Source organism: Sander vitreus, chromosome 10 (genome assembly GCF_031162955.1).
Source record: "Sander vitreus isolate 19-12246 chromosome 10, sanVit1, whole genome shotgun sequence".
Taxonomy (NCBI): Eukaryota; Metazoa; Chordata; class Actinopteri; order Perciformes; family Percidae; genus Sander; species Sander vitreus.
Window position 1 is genome coordinate 12,260,344 of NC_135864.1, and position 15,241 is coordinate 12,275,584.

Consider the following 15,241-nt stretch of genomic DNA (forward strand, 5'->3'; position numbering starts at 1 on the left):
TGTTAAAGAACTATTTTATTCTATCCAGCGATTCACCTCTCTTCTGCTCACCAGACACCATCGTGTTTCTCATTAATGTGAAATGAATAGAAAGGAAAAGCAGTCCGTTGAAAGTTCACAAACACTACTTTGACACAACATAGCACTTTCTACAGTTACGGTGTCTTTCTGATTTTAGCAGCTTTTCCCTCATCAACTTCTCACAGAACTTCATCTGAATTTATTATCATTTTCTGAGTTTTAGTTTTGGAAGCCTCTCGCCATCTCCTGTGCTGCGGCAAAATACCTCTAGCCTACTTTATAAACACGGGGGTTATGTCAAAACAAGCGACCAATACACCTTTTTGGAAATCAATACCTCTGCCAAGTGTATTTTACCATTGTTTCTGACCATGAGTAGCTGTGACTTGGTTGTTTTTTAGGGCCAGATTTATTGAGTAAAACTACTAATTATGGATAGCTTAATGAATAGTAATTTTTTGAGTAAAATCTATATCTGCAATGTAACCAGTGACCTTTCTCTGTCAGGTAAATTTAGTAGTACAATGTTTTTCTCTGAAGTACATTTACACAGTAAGTAGTATACAGTTGAGTTGCATATTGTTTATGTGCCTTTGGGGGGGCTTTTGTAATTTATTTCAGGGTAGGTTACAATGAGTTAGAATAGTAATGTAACATAATTTTTCTTTTTCTTTTTTTATATCTAGACATCATAATACATCTGTAGCTGTTTGGGGCCAGGCCAAGAATTTGATCTGTCCCGAAAAGGCATGTTTTGAATGGGCACTAAACTAGTTGTACATAATGGCTTCAAGCAAACCAGCAAGCTGCCAAAAAACCCTTCCACATTGTGCCCATAACGAATGACTATTTACTGAGTGATTGTTTAGGAGATTCCATTAACAAATATAAATCTGTCTACAAGGGATGGCTTTGTTGTCAGAGTATTACATTTTAGCCACTGGGCAACTCGTAAAACACGTTTAAATGTTGGCAAGGACTTTGATCAGCTGTCATGGCTCTACCCTGCTGGACAGGTTAAGCTTTCTATAGCAGAAATGCATCCCCAAAGATGCATTTTAACAAAAAGAAAAACAAACTCAAAATTAACTCAACCTTATTATGATGCCAAGTGGAAGTTGCAATTTTTAATAACAACTTTTGTGTTTTGAAGACATTTTTAAACTTGCTTTATTCTTGTGGCCAACCATCTGGTTGAAATATGCCACCTATAGTCATCCTCTCCACACACCTGGGACCCCGACTAGTGGCAGTTCGAATGTGTGCAAGCCCTCCAGGGCCCATCAGTCCGCATGCAGTGCTCAGAGGAAACATGTGACATGTGGCATAATTGAGTCAGCCAGCAAATACGATCAGCAGAAGCAAACGAGCAGAAATCAGCCAACTGATGCCACTACTCATTGCCCAGCGGGAGAGCTTGGAGCTGTATAGGATGGCCTCAGAAAGGAATGTGCCTTTTTCAGATTATTAAAGGCACTGTTTTTCTGTTTAATTTGAGATAACAGGTGGCCCTGGGGGTAAGATTGAAGACAACTGTGGCACTGACGAATTATGGGCTGAGAGCACCCTGCTGCGAGTGTAAGTTACTTAGGTAAGAGATTCAAGTGGCAGCAGAGAAAAGAGAATGGAGGTTTAAGAGAACACTTTAGTACCAAAAGCAACTAAATTTCCCTTCTCAGTATAATTTGCCCTCTGACGGTGGGCCATTTTCTAAGGGAGATCATTGTTTCCTCATGTTTTATTTTTGCTGGCTCTCCAGTTTCTTTGTCCAAGGCTTTTGCCATTAAAGGAATCCAGCATGATTCCTTGGGCCTCACTGGTTACTGACTCCAGGTATGTGAGTCAGGATATTGTGACTGTAATGTTGCTGTCGTTGGATTTATTTATGAAGCAATTCATATTTATTTTGTGTCTGTCTTATTTGGTGAGTTTGGAGGAATTCTGATAGAAAAATGCAGACACTAACATGTGAAATGTAGGCATCAACAAAGCCTTACCCTGGAAATTGGGTTTTTATTTGTATGTAAAAGCAGATGAACACATCAGTAAGCAATTGAGGACCTGTGTTAATACCAACCAATGTTTTACTAATTTCAACCTCCTCTAAGTTACCAAATAAAACTGTGCAATTATCTTGAAAAAGCAAATGCCACTGTAATTGAAGCTTGACTTGGTATTTGTCAGTTCCAAATTCATGTATTGCATGTCTGCACCTATATTAGTTCAGTAGTCACAACATTGTACCCCCTTTAATGTAAAAAATAATGAGTCATTAATGCTTTTAAGTGGTATAGAGTCGTAAGAAAGACAGTACCCTTCACGTATACAGGCAGGCGCCATCTTGGGAAAACAGTCTGACCAGTCAAACGACGAACGCCGTGCAACGCGAGCTGAACTGTCACGTGAAATCTCCCAAGAAAGCACTGAGCGCATAAGACAAGCACTGAACAAACGCAATTCCTATTGACCCATTGGGAAACCACGGACCATGGGAGATTTCAAGTGACAGTTCAGCTCACGTTGCACGGCATTCGTAGTTCGACTGTCTTTCTAAACTATCTTTTTAATAAACTGTCTGTACACTTACAAAGTTCTCAAGTGCCGACCTCTGAGGCTGTGGCATTAACTACGTCTGCAACATGTAGTCACTCTACAGCTTTTTTGGCATTAGTAATGCCCACACTGTGCCCTCCAAACAAATGTTGCTCTTTTCCACCTCTCTAACAAGAACTACAACTTCACATTGAGTGAAAGTCCTTTGCTTTGTTTTCCTCTGTGTGCATGATGTTGGTATGGATGAATATTAATTTGGGGCGTTTCACTGACTATTTAGAGACAATTAAGGGCATGACATGAAGCCGCCAAGCTGCGCCACATTTAGAGTCGATTGTGATTCATAAAGGGAATCCGGTGTAGGACGTGCGTGCGTGCGGTTTTATAAATCTGAATATTTCTGTGCTTACTCACATCCTATGTTTCGTCCGTACGCCACTTCTGACGCAAATTCGCAACACAGTGTTATGAATAAGGCCCCTGATCTTGACAAAGATTGAAGCAAAACGCTGTCTCGTGAAAGTGAAACAAAGTGTGTTAATTAATCAATTAATCAGGGACTAATTAACAGGTTGTGGCCTGTTTTTGGCTAGACACTCCTGCCTTAATGCATGTATAAATTCTAAAGTCCCCCATTTTACCTCGTTGCTCTTGTTAACAAAAAGAAAAGTTCAAGCCATTGACTGATGTGCATCCCTGAGCTCCACAAAGTATGAAGGTGATACACCACGTTGTATGTTGCGGTCCGAGTAGACTTTAAGTTAGAGTGCAGAGTCTTGTCAGCCCCGGAGGAACATCCTCAGATGTTGACAGAAAATCAAACCATACTGCCGCATGTAACATTGGTACATACTTGCCCCCTTTGTAGCCCTACTTAATACAGTAAACAACTGCTTCCCTGATGTCATGTGTTGACAGAAAGCACTGGAGTTAGGCAGGTGCCTTTAGCATTTCTTCTCCTGGCTCCCCAGAAGATGTTGCCTCTTTGATTGTTTCTTCAAATATGCAAGCCAGCGCTAAGGGAACAGATTGTTTGTTCTAGATTTCCTGGGAGACTCCCACCTTGGGCTTAAATAGAGCAGTTTTGATGATTAGCAACACAGTGTGCTGCCTCTCCCATAAACCATTGGGAGGAAAGGGGAGGGTCTAAGGAATTTTCTTTCTCATATAGCGTCTTCCTCTATCTTCTTCAGTACTGTTTTTCAGTTCAAAATGTTGACATTTTGTTCCCTACATGGGCACCTACTGTATATTTTTAGCGCTTGGCAATATTGAAGTGTATCTTCATAACATATATGACATATGGTGTTTCCCCAGAGTGCAGCCTCAATAATGTCTCCATTATGAAAACAAAGGTCTCTTCATTCTTGGACCAATTTGTCTACTGTGCTCAGTCATGTTACAGAGACTTAATGCATGGTCTGGGATTATGTATAAGGGGTAACACAATTATCTCATTGGCTCTAGCGAGTTGACAGACAGGGCCTAAGGGAAGGAGCTGTGCTTAGCAACCATCTACCCACTGTTACAATGACAGAAATGTTGGCACACGCAAACAATTCAGGACTATGCTCTGATTCTAAGGCTAATGATATTGCATGGTATGTAGTTCTATTGTAATGTTGAATGGGGCTGGCATCAATCACATTTGCCTTTCAACAAGTCAATGTTATACCACATGTGCAGTGGCCTTACAAATGCAAGGCTGGACACAAAGAAAATAATTTTAATGTTGCCATTTAGCTCATTTTAGCAATATGGTATGTGAGTGCAATTGTGGTGTATCTATTTGATATACTGTAACAACTTGTTTAAGACTGGATATTCAAGGATGGCTGTAATTTTACACTGAAACATTTTATTAGTGTATTATTTGAATGTAGGATGCATCACAAGGTTGATCGGATAAATATCCTACCAAATATTTCACAAGTAGTAGCTCAAAGAGTAGCTAGTTTGTTTTTGCTTTTTATTAAGATGAGTGTTATGGAACCAAAATACTGAAGTTTTCTGATATGGAAACTATAGTTTTTCATTGGTTTATGCCATCTGTTGCTGTCTTACACATCTTTGCCTGTCAGCGTACGCTTAAATATGCCTAGATGTATTTAAATTCTAATGTATGTCAATTATTTATTTCACTTTGTTGTTGGAAGTTTTGAATTTTCTTTTGGATATCATTTAATTCTTGCTTTTCTGAAGTGCTGAAAGCAGTCAGTGTAACGTTTTGATTAAGTAGCATGCTGTACAGTCTTGTTACATTGCATATAATTACAAAAATTCTGACGTACTGTAGCGATTTAAAAAAAAATATTGTTGTTTCATTTTTCCTGCAGTGAAAAAAGACGTGAAAGATGAGACTGATGACAGAATGCAACAATTCAAGAAAAAGGCAAAAGAGCTTCGCATCCTGGATGCAAAAACAGCACAGAATCTTTGTAAGTATATACTGTTATGCTTTTTTAAATGTATTTTATATGTATTTTACTAACAACACTAACTAACCACTAACAACATGTTTAACATCTTTAGTTCATGCAGTACTATATTCTTTTTAACCATGACCTTTTATGACAGAAATGTCAATGTTATTTTCCATGACACCCCAGGCCTTTTCATACCCCCATGAACTGCTCAACAAAGCTGTTTGTGGGAAACAAACAGTAGAAAGCCTTCAACAGTGATAGTGTTTAACTGAGACCTTTGGGGAAATGTCTTCTTGGAGGTTGTTTAGTGGTCACTACAAGTGCATATAGATTGTCACCAAGCTCCCTGTCTGTTATCATGTGTAAAGCAAATTCCTATTAGAACTGAGCACTAAAGCTACATGTACAGTAAGTTTTTTGAATCCCCAGGAGCCTAAGTGGACTAAATGTGTAGTTGATACTGGTGTACAGTTTTTACCTCACCCTCCAAGCGTTCCTTTATTTTGTTGTGGTGGAAGGAAAGGTTTTTCGGTTGGGGATAATTTCTGGTTTGATACAAATGCTCTACAAAAACTCTCTGCCTTAGAATTTCACTAACAGTTCAACCCCTGCACCTTCTCTCTTCAATTTAAACATCTTTGATCCCAAATCCATGAAATGTGTGTATCTAGGAATCCATTACACAAAGAATTTGAGTGACGGCTGGCAGCCTTGTTTTGATTGGTGGCTATAGCAGTTTGCCCAACTCTTTGGGATTTCATCTGCATGTGAGCTTGTGTGCACATTTGAGTATGTGCCAGTGTGTGCATGTCACTGCACTTGTGTATGGGCTGTGACAATGTTGATAGGTGTCACTACCATCTTTGATTACAGCCCCAGCAGATGGGCTTTGAATTCGGCAGGAATCAAAAATAAGTGTAGAAAATCTCACCTCCAGAATGGCAATGTGTGGTAGGCATGTGGTCCTACACAGCTCCCCCGGGTAGCCTGGACACATACGGAAGCATCATAGATCATATTGAATGCCTGCTCCACAACCCTTTTAAGCTCCCTTTTCAATTGTGATGTATTGGTATAGAAGGTTCAGTGACCGGGAAGGGTAGCGGGACAAAATTAATGATTGTGATGCGAGTGTCACTTTATGTATTTTGGTATAATGAGTATGCATGCAGTACTACTGTCTGATAAATTGTGTCTACCTATTTGTCTGTCTTTCTGTTTGCTGTTTGTCTATCTATTTAAAAACCTACCTGCAGCTTTTACAATGACCTGCAGGTGAGCATTTGACTCATGGCTGAGCCCCAAATAAAGATAATTGTAGTTGTCAAAATAAGATAAGATATACGAGCATAGACTACTTTTTGCAGTAATAAAATAAATCAATTTTGAATATGATCCTGCTTTGGGGATGATTACATTACCCTAGTCACTTTGCTATCAAAGCAAATGTTGGAAACAAACCAAAATTGTGGCCAGTTTCATTTTCCTTAAATCTGAGTGGCCTATCAAGAACAATTATATTCTAAAATTTTTTATTTAATGTTATTATTACAACGTTATTATTATTAAATCATTAGCAATCAGTAAATAATCTGTTGCCTTGAGAAGTTTCGGTGGTACAACAGGAGCAGAAGCCAGATTGGACATTTGTATATGGTATAGGGTATACACATTTCTTTTTCTTTAATCTTTAATTAAACAATTGCTTACTGTAGGCTTGAAATGTAAAAAAAATCAATGAGTTTCGAAAAATATACTCCTAAGAACTTAGGCCAGAAGTATACCCTGTGAAAACAAACTTCACCAGACAGTGGTTGATTTTTAAGACGTCTGATGTTAAAAGAAGAGTATGAGCCAGTATAAACCAAGCAGAAAAGTGTACTCTCTTTATAAGTTTGACAACATTTGACTTATAATATGTTAACTTGAGTTTATAAGTTATAGATTTTGTTGATGTGGTCTTGTATATATACACACACACACACACACACACATATATATATATATATATATAAGGATCTATATTGAAGCAACAGACACAGACTTATAATAGATTTATGCCATTGTTAGCAGTCTACAGTATATCTGTGCACTAAAACGTGGCATATATTAAATCATTTTGATCTATTGTGATAGTAAAAGTTCACACTGTTAGCTAACTAATCATAAGCACAGTGACTTCCCAAGGCAGCCTACAGGTACTGCAACTAACGTGAACTCTTATTAATTGTGTAATGTTAAACAATGGTTTAACTGATGGATGTGCAGTTGCAGTCTTTTGCCATAGTCTGTACCAAAACTGCATTAACACACCTCCACTTGCACCACTTTGCTCAACTTGGCACATTTAGGTTAGTATGCAGCAATGAAATAACCAAACAGGTGCAGGGTGACCACACACATCACTGACAGAGCATATAGCAAGTATAAGTAAAGATTCAACTCCTAGATAGCAGCAAAAGTTGGATTTTCACTCTTTACCTGCCTCTTCTCCCCGATCTGTATCGACTTCAGTTTGCAATCTACAATATATCCCAGGACCACTTTTGACAACCCTTCCCCCAAGAGAACCTTTTATCCAGCTGTTGGTTTCATATGAAGCGGATATATGACGTATTGAAGAGACACTAATATATGTATAGCGTTTAGACATCAAACAAGGATGACATGATCAGGGGCGATTCCAGGATCTTTTAAGTGGGGTGGCACAGGGGGGACCAATCAGTCAGATTGATCTATACATTGGACAGGATAAAACAACACAATGCAATTCTGCTAAATAAAACATCACATTCATTAATAATTTCACTTCTTTTCATTTTAAACAAATTGTATAACCAAATACAATACACATTTTATATAGGCTCAGTCTGCCACTTTAAAAAAAGCAATCGGGGGGGCAATCATATTTCATTGGGGGCCAGGGGCCACCCCGTGCCCCCCTTCTAGCCCCACCCCTGGACATTATCCATTTGATATAAATGCACCCCAATCAAGAAGATGTCATGCTAATGAGGAAAGAAATACATAAACGTAGATTACCAACAGAAAAAGAAAAAGATGAGCCGAGATAGTTCTGAGTCACCAGAAACTGTACACAGTGAAGCCAGGAAAGTTGATGTTAAGTAAATAAAGATATATATATATATATATATTATACCTCACCTCAAAAGCAATAATTGTGATATGTCATGACTATGTTTAAGTAAATTCAGTAAATAGTCTGTGTGATAAATTGTAATAGATTGACAAAAAAAAAAATGCACTACCTCTCCGTGCTGCACGTCAAATAAAGACATCGGGTCCCACTGCAACAGCAGTGTAGCAGCTGTTGAGAGTGTCTCCTCCAACTCATTACCAAACCTCCACCTGTGACTTCCACCTGGATACACTATCAGTTCCAATTTCCACTGTAGGCACCCCACCTGGAGAGTGAAACACCCACTAGACTGTCCCCTGAGGCAAATTCAATGTACTTGTATCCACTCAAACAAATCTTGTAGCCCTCCCAATGACACCATTACTGCTACCACAAACACAACTGACTTATATGTATTAACTTGCTATTATTATTATTATTATTAGTATTATTATTATGGTTCACCTTTTAAGACTTTGTATGTTGTATGACTTTGGCACCTTTCTCTATTACTGGTAATACTGATGTTTTCCTTCCCAATTTTTGTCAGGGTAACACAAACTATCCTGTTGAGGGCCGGAAAGTGTATTAGTTTTTCCAAGTGACAAGTTAGGTCTGTGGTCATTTTGTTTGAGGAGTGATGAGTGCTGAAATGTCTCTTTGAACCCTGCGGTATAATACAAAAAAAGGAGAGGAAATGACTCTCTTCTCTCTCCATCACAACAGCAATTTTCTTGGGCTCGTTCCGCCTGCCTTATGAAGAGATCCGGGACATTGTGCTGCAGGTAGACGAGGAAAGACTGAGCGAATCACTCATCCAGGTAAGACTGATGTGCAGTGTGGTGTGTTAGTTTTTTCACACACACACATACACACACACACACTTATTTTTACCCTCTGAAAAATGTGCGTGTGTGTGGCAGAGAGGGTGAAAGCGACTTTCTGTACACGTTCATGTGAAAAGATAATTTTTGAATTTCAGTGTATGGCAGACAGATTGGTGACCCCATTTTACACCTGGTATGGTCTGTTTTTGGCACAAGTCTGTCTCCTCATTCTTATGTGGACCATAGAGACCCCCCATTCATCCTGTTATAATAGATGATGAAGGACAAGTCTTGGCAAAGTCTCCCCAACTCCACCTTCCTTTCTTCTTGCCTTTGTCTTAAACCATAATTGATGAGCTTCCAAAAGGCTAATTGTTTTTGCTCCAATTTTATTTCTGTTTTTCTTGTCTCAGAAAGCATTAATTGAAAGCAGGGCAGGTGTGTCTGAGGTGAAGATGCATCGCTGGACATCGTGCGCCTCAATTACACTAATAACTGATTCCTGCACTGTCCTTGTGTTAAACACAAAAACAGCACTGTTATCTTTTGTTTCAGTTTTATTTTTAGACGTTGGAGTTGTACATTTTAAGAGTTAGCCGCACATGGATTTCAATATAATAGTTATAGTGTTTTGAGTGTCTGTGCAATAATGGTATTTATGGTATTTATTTTTTTCCAACCAGCAGTGGGCATCATTCAAGTGCAGCTTTCAAGCTGAAGTTCAGTGATCTTTCTTACCTTAAAAAATAAATAAAAATACATAGATAAACGCATTACTTTTGTGCTGATATATGTCCTTTCTGACATGGCTTATCAATCAACACTTGCACAGGAGCTCTGCTTCCTCCCCATTGCTTGGATCCGAGACACTAGTAAAAGGTGGTGAGGATATATATATATATATATATATATATTTAGTTGGGGCCTATCTTGAGAGATGCCCTGTAGGACTGTTATTTTGAGCTGTTATAACGTTTAATTGACTAGCAATCTGGCAGAAAGTACAGCGTGTACGTTATGATATGGCAGACCCCCCTCTGCTTTGTGAAGGAGGAAGAAAGTTAAAGTGTTGACCTTTTCCCACCTTCAGCCTTTCCACAAAAAAGTAGAAATAGTGTATATCTGCCAACAAGGCAGCTGTGGCCCCATCGCATCCCCACCAGGGCTTCGTTGAGCACAGCACTGAACAAATGGTTGGACTGGTTTACAATATTCTGGTTTGCTTACAGGGAAAAATAACTAGTCCATCCAATATCAAACAGCTAGCAATAAACTGACCTTGACCAAGCTACCGACTCCAATCAGTTATCAATACTGTACTTAACACTTGAATAGTTGAAACTCGTTGTCCAATTTCTCAAGGCTGTTATTGTAGGTAATATAAAAGTCCTTGGCACTGAACCAAGATACTGATATAGGCTGTGATAAACAAATCATAGCTAAACCTAACCAACAATTGCAGATGATTAAAAAAATAAATAAATACACAGTCCATTCACAGATAATATCAGTGATGAACTCACTATCATACAGGCATCAGCTGTAACCTTTAATCTCTTTTGTTTAACAAAAATCCATGTGAATCAATGCATGCCAGGCGGTCAGGGATAAGTAACAAAAATTAGTTTTATTTTTTTTCACATGTATGCGTCTTTTGTGAGGGTTTCCGTTTATCGCCATTACCTCTTCCATTTCCCTCCTTAATAAATGTGGAGCATGACAATAAAGCTGCTAAAAAAGATGAAAGGCTCAACAACGCTCATGAGAACAAGTGTGTGAGTCAGCGTAGGCATCTGGGAACCGAGCTAATGTCACAGAGTCCATGGGGAGGCGAGAGGACCAACTGAGTTAACTTATCGGTGCAGAAGGAGCCCACATCTGGCAAGTGTGTCGCTGCTGGTTAGATAACGATGCTAATGACAAAGTAAAGCCTAGACTTGACAAATAGGACAACACTTAAAACATTTTTTTATTTACTTCCAATATACCATGTCAGTGTTTTTCCCTCCTTTGAGTGTAGTGTTTTACCTATAATTGCTCAATTAACCTGCAGTGTTTCTCAGTTTAGATGTGCAACAATAATACTCATTAGTATTGCTGAATAAAGCTCTAATCACAATTATTTTTTAATTCTCCCATAGCTTTAATTTCCCCCTGCAGTTTTGCTCTTACTAATATTTTACAATGTTATTTATATTTTTCAATGTTGAGTATTTACAATGGGTAGATCGCTTGAGAATCAAACATAAACAAATAATGTGTATAATGTATATGAAGGCTTCTCAGAAACCTTTGAGTGGCAATCTAGGCTTTCTCCTTTTGAATTTGATTATAACCCAGTAATCATTTAATGGGACAAAGTACATTCGACTACGACCTCAGATCAGACAAGACACCATGCTGAATTTAATCATATTACTAAGCAGAGGAAAAAAGATGAAGGGAAAGCAGACATTTATTCTAAAGTACTTAGAATGTAAGAGGGAGACATGGACACAATGCAATATCAAGATATGAAATGATTATCTGGATATAAGATTTTGGCCATTTGGCAAGAAAAGTTAAAATCTTTATTTATATGAAAATGTCAGATTGTATACTTAAACAACCTTCCTGGTGAAATAAGAGTTAAATGATTGTAGAACAAAATCATGCAGATATGAGCTCAGAAATTTGACAAGGAAGCAAGCGACACACGCCTAAGAAATACAGTTGGAGCTATACAGGAGGCACTGGAGTGGTGCAAAGAGACTTCCTGCTGGGTGACACAGTCCTGAGTGTGGGCTCCATCTGCACAGTGCTCATCACACTCATTATGCTGATTTATCACTACACCACCCACTTTCAGCCACACGCCAATCACCATTTATCCACGTGGACAACTGCACATACAGAGTAGAAGGATGCATCTGCACGGCTTGGGAAATACTAAAAGGAGATGCATTTACCATCTTGCATATTTCCATGTAAGAAGCAGTGGGCGAATGTGTGCACATACAATAAAAGTAAATAAATAATGGAGTTGAAATGGTGAAAGAAAGAAGCAAATAAACATATTTAAATAAAAGGTATATGCAAGATGAAACCTATATTGACCTTTATCAGCCATTGGTTAAGTAATATAGTAGTGTGCTCTTGCAGTTGTAGTTTTTATAGCTTGGTGCCACCTGTTGCTTTTGTACTGAGCAATTAAAACATTTAATAGGTTTGCCAAACAAAAAGGACTTATTACTGGGACATGACAATGGCAAATATTACAATGCATAGTTTCTGAATAACCTACTGCTGCAAACTTTATTGACACAGGAACCACTATCAGTAGTTAAATAGAATCACTCTATTTATATATATGTTGTTGGTTTGATATCCATGCTTTTCTGAACATTTTTATCAGCTTATACAAATTGTTAGTTATTAATGAACACTCCAACCTTGAAACAGTGCTACTGTACTGTACCTGGCAGTTTTACAAAGCTCTCCTGTATTCATGTCCTCTGCTGAAGGGATCTGATAAACAATGGCTCGGTTTAACTGGTTTTGCATCACTTGATACAACAGGAAAATAAAACAAGACATAACTTTGCCCAGTTCAAATTTCTCCCTTTGCATTATTTTGCAAAGACGAGTGACCAGCAAGCGGGTTACTGATAAATGGAGGTAATAGTGAAAATGGAAGGAAGAGGTGTTCATAACGCATCTGAAACTCTGTAACTCAATCTTATTATCTTTTTTCTCAGTCGACATGTCTAATGTAATGATTTGTCTGCAGAATGTGGCAGTGCGCTGGCCTTGAAGTACCTCTACAATGTGTCACCCTGGCAGAGTGGATAGACAGGAGTTGATTGGCTCTCCTTATTCTGCATTAGGGCCCATCAGCGCCTCAGAGATGATGTACACATCCCTGAATGGTGGCAGACAGTCCTGGCTCTCACCATTCATCCAGACTCCATATGAATCTTTACAATTTGTTGCATGCTTATTTATTTTAATCGCCATGCGACTAGCGCACAAACATACGTTCAGCACATGCAAATGGATAGATAGTGTCAGTTATCCCCTCTGTCTTCTAGTCCCTGCACAATTCTGTCTTTTATCATCCACCCAATTCATGTGTGCAATTCTATACACATGTGCAAACACTTTTGCATTAGGGCTGTGTATTGGCAAGAATCTGGCGATACGATATGTATCACGATACATGGGTCACGATTCAGTATATTGCAATATATTTCGATACTGTGTGTAAGGCGATATATTGGGATTTTTTTAAAGTATATTTTTAGAAAAACTAATATTTAAAAAAAGACATGATGTTCATAAAAGTCAAAGAAGTTTACTTTAGGTAAACAATTCAGTACACAGAAAATCAAACTGCCAGTTTGGAATTGTGGTTCACAGGTTCTTAGTGAGCTAATGTTTATATGCTAAAGTAGGCCAAAGCCTTCAGCCATAGCTACATTGTTAGCTTCTAGCAAAAAGTCAGGCACTGCTAGACACCGTTAGGCACCGTTAGGCACTGTTAGGCACTGTTAGGCACTGTTAGGCACTGTTAGGCAAGGACACTAGTGGTGCGTCTCAGCATAGCCATCAAGGGTAGGGGGTTTAAACACAACATAAACATTGCCTTTTTGGAAATCGATACAGTATTGCAAAATAAAATATCGCAATCAAGTGTATTGATTTTTTCTTACACCTCTAGTTTGCATACAATCTTTCTCTCACTCTTTCTTTCTCCATCTCATTTGCCTACAATATTCATAGTGCTGGTGGACAGAGGTCACTTTTGTGTATAGGTCAGCTTCATCAAATTCCAAAAGACATCAGAGCCACCCCACTATGATACCCTGTATAACAATGAGATGAAGAGGACAAGAAGAAAGACAAGAATGAACGTTGGCTCAATGAAAACAGATTCAGCCTCAGAAAGCTTGGCAAAGGTCTGCTTTTAAAGGGCTGACAGCCTGACAAAGCTTTTCATCACTATTGTTGGCTGGCAACAGAAGTGACATGGGAAGGTTCTGTAGATGGTGTTTTTGTGTGAAAGAGTCGGGCATGTGCGCTCTGGGCTTCAGGGTCCTGGTTGCCTTGTGTTTGCATTTGCTTTGGCACTACATGATGTCCAACACCCCTAGTTCTTTTTAGTATCACCCTGGCTAAGTGTGTATACCTCACTCACATTGTTTAAATCATGATGTCTGACACTATCTACATAAACTGGCCCTTACCCTAACCCATTACATGGCATTACAACTGGAGTTATTATTAAATATTATATTATTATGTGGCTATGCCTGCGACCTTGCTGTCATTGACTTGAGTTGGCTCTCCTTTGGTATTTTGATTTCTCTAAAAGTCCCAAAATCCTCTTTGCCTCAGGGAGAAGGCGGTATTTGGTCCAATGCCCTTACAGTTCCTGCCAAAAGAACACAAGGAGGCCAACCAATGGCCAGATTATTAATTATATATATTAAAAAAGCACTTGTAAACTTGAATAGTTTATGGTGTAATCAACTTGTACACATGCAGTGGGTTACTCATAATAGCTCACTGGCAAGGTTGCTATGATGTATTAGGCTGAGAACACAAGTGTAGGGTGTCTTATGACATGTAATCATTACCATTTTACTCATATTATGTTGTTATAACAGTGTCATTACTTACCTAAGATTTTTTAAACACAGCCCACATAATTTAGTTTTTTTTGTTGTAATGTAGAGCAATGCTCATGTTTTTGATTTGTCAGTGTTTTACATTAGGTTCAGCAGCAGTGTTAGTCCAGCTGTTGCACATTATTATAAAAGCACAATTTATTAAGATGAGCGAAAGTATCAACAACGCTAAATTATCAGCAACAGTAAGTGGAAGTGAAAAATAATGTAAATAACATTAATTATATTATAATTGGATCAACATCAGCTTTTTTGCACTTCTGGTTAGACGCAAACTGCATTTCGTTGTCTTTGTACTTGTACTCTGCAGAATGACAGTAAAGTTTAATCTAATCTAATCATACATTATGTCCTTCATCCTGATTAGGTTCCAATTGAGAGAGCGAGAGAGAATTTGAAGGTTTATCTGCCTAAGTAGTGTTAACTAAGAGTGAAATATTTATGCACTGAATCATTTTCACAATTTGGTCGGGAGATGTGTCATAGTAAATTATTGTATATTCGGGAACTGTAGTGACAATTTAGACCAAATTACTTTAAGTGTGTAACATATTATGTTGGAATTTCCATTTCAAGGTGGCTAAGGTGCTAAGGTGTACTAAGCTG

The 15,241-nt window shown here is 38.4% G+C and overlaps 1 protein-coding gene across 1 annotated transcript in view; it reads left to right on the forward strand.

The window, feature by feature from the left end:
- The window catches only part of diaph2 (diaphanous-related formin 2), a 412,425-nt gene that overhangs the window by 224,548 nt on the left and 172,636 nt on the right, over positions 1-15,241 (forward strand). Inside the window, exons 21-22 of the mRNA XM_078261409.1 lie at positions 4,911-5,012; positions 8,866-8,960. Coding sequence (XP_078117535.1) covers positions 4,911-5,012; positions 8,866-8,960 — 197 coding nt within the window. The remainder of the gene's footprint in view (positions 1-4,910; positions 5,013-8,865; positions 8,961-15,241) is intronic.